This window comes from Lithobates pipiens, unplaced genomic scaffold, assembly GCF_037356315.1.
Source record: "Lithobates pipiens isolate NorthernLeopardFrog02 unplaced genomic scaffold, aLitPip1_a1.2 Scaffold_11, whole genome shotgun sequence".
In the NCBI taxonomy this organism is placed as follows: domain Eukaryota; kingdom Metazoa; phylum Chordata; class Amphibia; order Anura; family Ranidae; genus Lithobates; species Lithobates pipiens.
This window is the reverse complement of record NW_027507696.1, coordinates 14,761,047-14,762,770: the sequence shown is the minus strand read 5'-3', so window position 1 is coordinate 14,762,770 and position 1,724 is coordinate 14,761,047. Positions and strand designations below refer to the sequence as shown.

General features: G+C 54.9%; 1 protein-coding gene across 2 annotated transcripts in view; it reads left to right on the top strand.

Moving 5' to 3' along the window:
* Window positions 1–327: 327 nt before the first annotated feature.
* Window positions 328–1,724, top strand: part of LOC143960237 (acyl-coenzyme A thioesterase THEM4-like) — a 5,710-nt gene continuing 4,313 nt past the window's right edge. The window contains exons 1-2 of one of the 2 annotated variants that reach the window (XM_077468587.1): window positions 328–472; window positions 1,187–1,293. In XM_077468587.1, the coding sequence (XP_077324713.1) occupies window positions 451–472; window positions 1,187–1,293 (129 nt within the window). In that variant the 5' untranslated portion in view covers window positions 328–450. Of the gene's footprint in view, window positions 473–517; window positions 603–1,186; window positions 1,294–1,724 lie in introns of those variants that run through there. The other variant, XM_077468598.1, reaches the window with a different exon arrangement.

Genomic DNA, 1,724 nt, shown 5'->3' with positions numbered 1-1,724 from the left:
AATCCACTCTTGCTATCCATCGACGGACGGTCATATCTCCAGCGATGTCTAATATCATCCAGCGCAGCGCAGCATCCTTCTTCTGTCTCCGTGGAGGAGACACTACAGACATTCCGGTGTTGTAAAATTTCATGCGACCCGTGATTTTCGCTCACCCCGTCACTTCCGGTGAGGCTACGTCATTCGCACAGCTGACGGCGGGCCTTTACTGCGCATGTGTCAATCCCCTGCCCTTAACAGCGCATGCGCTGTAGATTTATTCTCACGGTGGAGAAAAATTATAGCCTCGAGTGGGCGGAGACTTGCGGGTGGGCGGGCGGAGCTGAACAGATGCTCAGGACGTCAGCAGCAGCCCCGCCCACCCTAATAACATGCCTCTGAATATTAAGTGGTGGTGAAAAATCACACTCAAGTGGGCGGAGATTTTCTCCAGGCGGAGGCTTCAGGAAAATGTCTCCGGAATCAGGGACAGGTGTGAATAGAGACGAGTCCTGGAAGATGCTGATAAAAGGGACATTGGTGGAATGGAAGGGGTTTGGAGAGGAGGTGGGCAGAGGAGCTGTTTTGGTCTAAAGCAGCAAAAGAATCACAACTCCCAGCAGGTGAGGGGGGGCTGAGTTCTGGAGCTTGTGGGCTTTGCTGGGACTTTGTAGTTCAGTTCTAGGTGGAGGAAGGATACACAGAGCATGCTGGGATATGTAGTGCTCCGGTGTGGGGGTGGGGACATGCTGGGATATGTAGTGCTCCGGTGTGGGGGCGGGGACATGCTGGGATATGTAGTGCTCTGGTGTGGGGGTGGGGGGACATGCTGGGATATGTAGTTCCCCGGTGTGGGGGTGGGGACATGCTGGGATATGTAGTGCTCTGGTGTGGGGGAGGGGACATGCTGGGATATGTAGTGCTCCGGTGTGGGGGAGGGGACATGCTGGGATATGTAGTGCTCCGGTGTGGGGGGACGGGACATGCTGCGATATGTAGTGCTCCGGTGTGGGGGAGGGGACATGCTGGGATATGTAGTGCTCTGGTGTGGGGGAGGGGACATGCTGGGATAGGTAGTGCTCTGGTGTGTGTGTGTGGGGGGGGGGGGGGGACATGCTGGGATATGTAGTACTCCTCCAGTGTGGGGGATAATGTATAGATTGATGTCGGTGTCCCCGTCTCATCTCCTTCCTGTCTCCTCTCTCAGGCACCATGCTGTACGAAATCTCCAGGATCATCCAGGGCGGCGCTGCCGTCTGCCGCCACGCCTCCACCGCCGCCGCCGCCAGGGTAGAGCATGAACACCTATTCCCTGTGAGTACTGATTGGTTGGGGGAGGGGTTAACCGCCTGGAGTGTCCCCAGTGGGGGAGGGGCATGCCACCTAATGTGCGCGCTCTGCTGCCGGACGGAGCCCCATAGACACTATGCGACTCTGGATATAAATTTGGATACATTTGTAGCCATTCGGATGTATCTGAATCTCGGAGATGAAATGGTAACACATTTTTGTTGAAATTTAATTTACGTTCATCGTTTTCTCACCCATTCCAAATTATTTATGTACGACTTGGATTCGGATCGTTTGGGGGGAGGGGGAGAAACAAAAAGGTCAACCGATTCGAATCCTGTGTCAAGAAATAGCTGGTTGCTAAAGGGGGGGGGGGGTGGCCGCCGCCGCCGCCTCCTTAACAACCAATGAGTCATCAGCTGTCAGCGGGCTTCCCTACTGGCTGAAATGTAAAA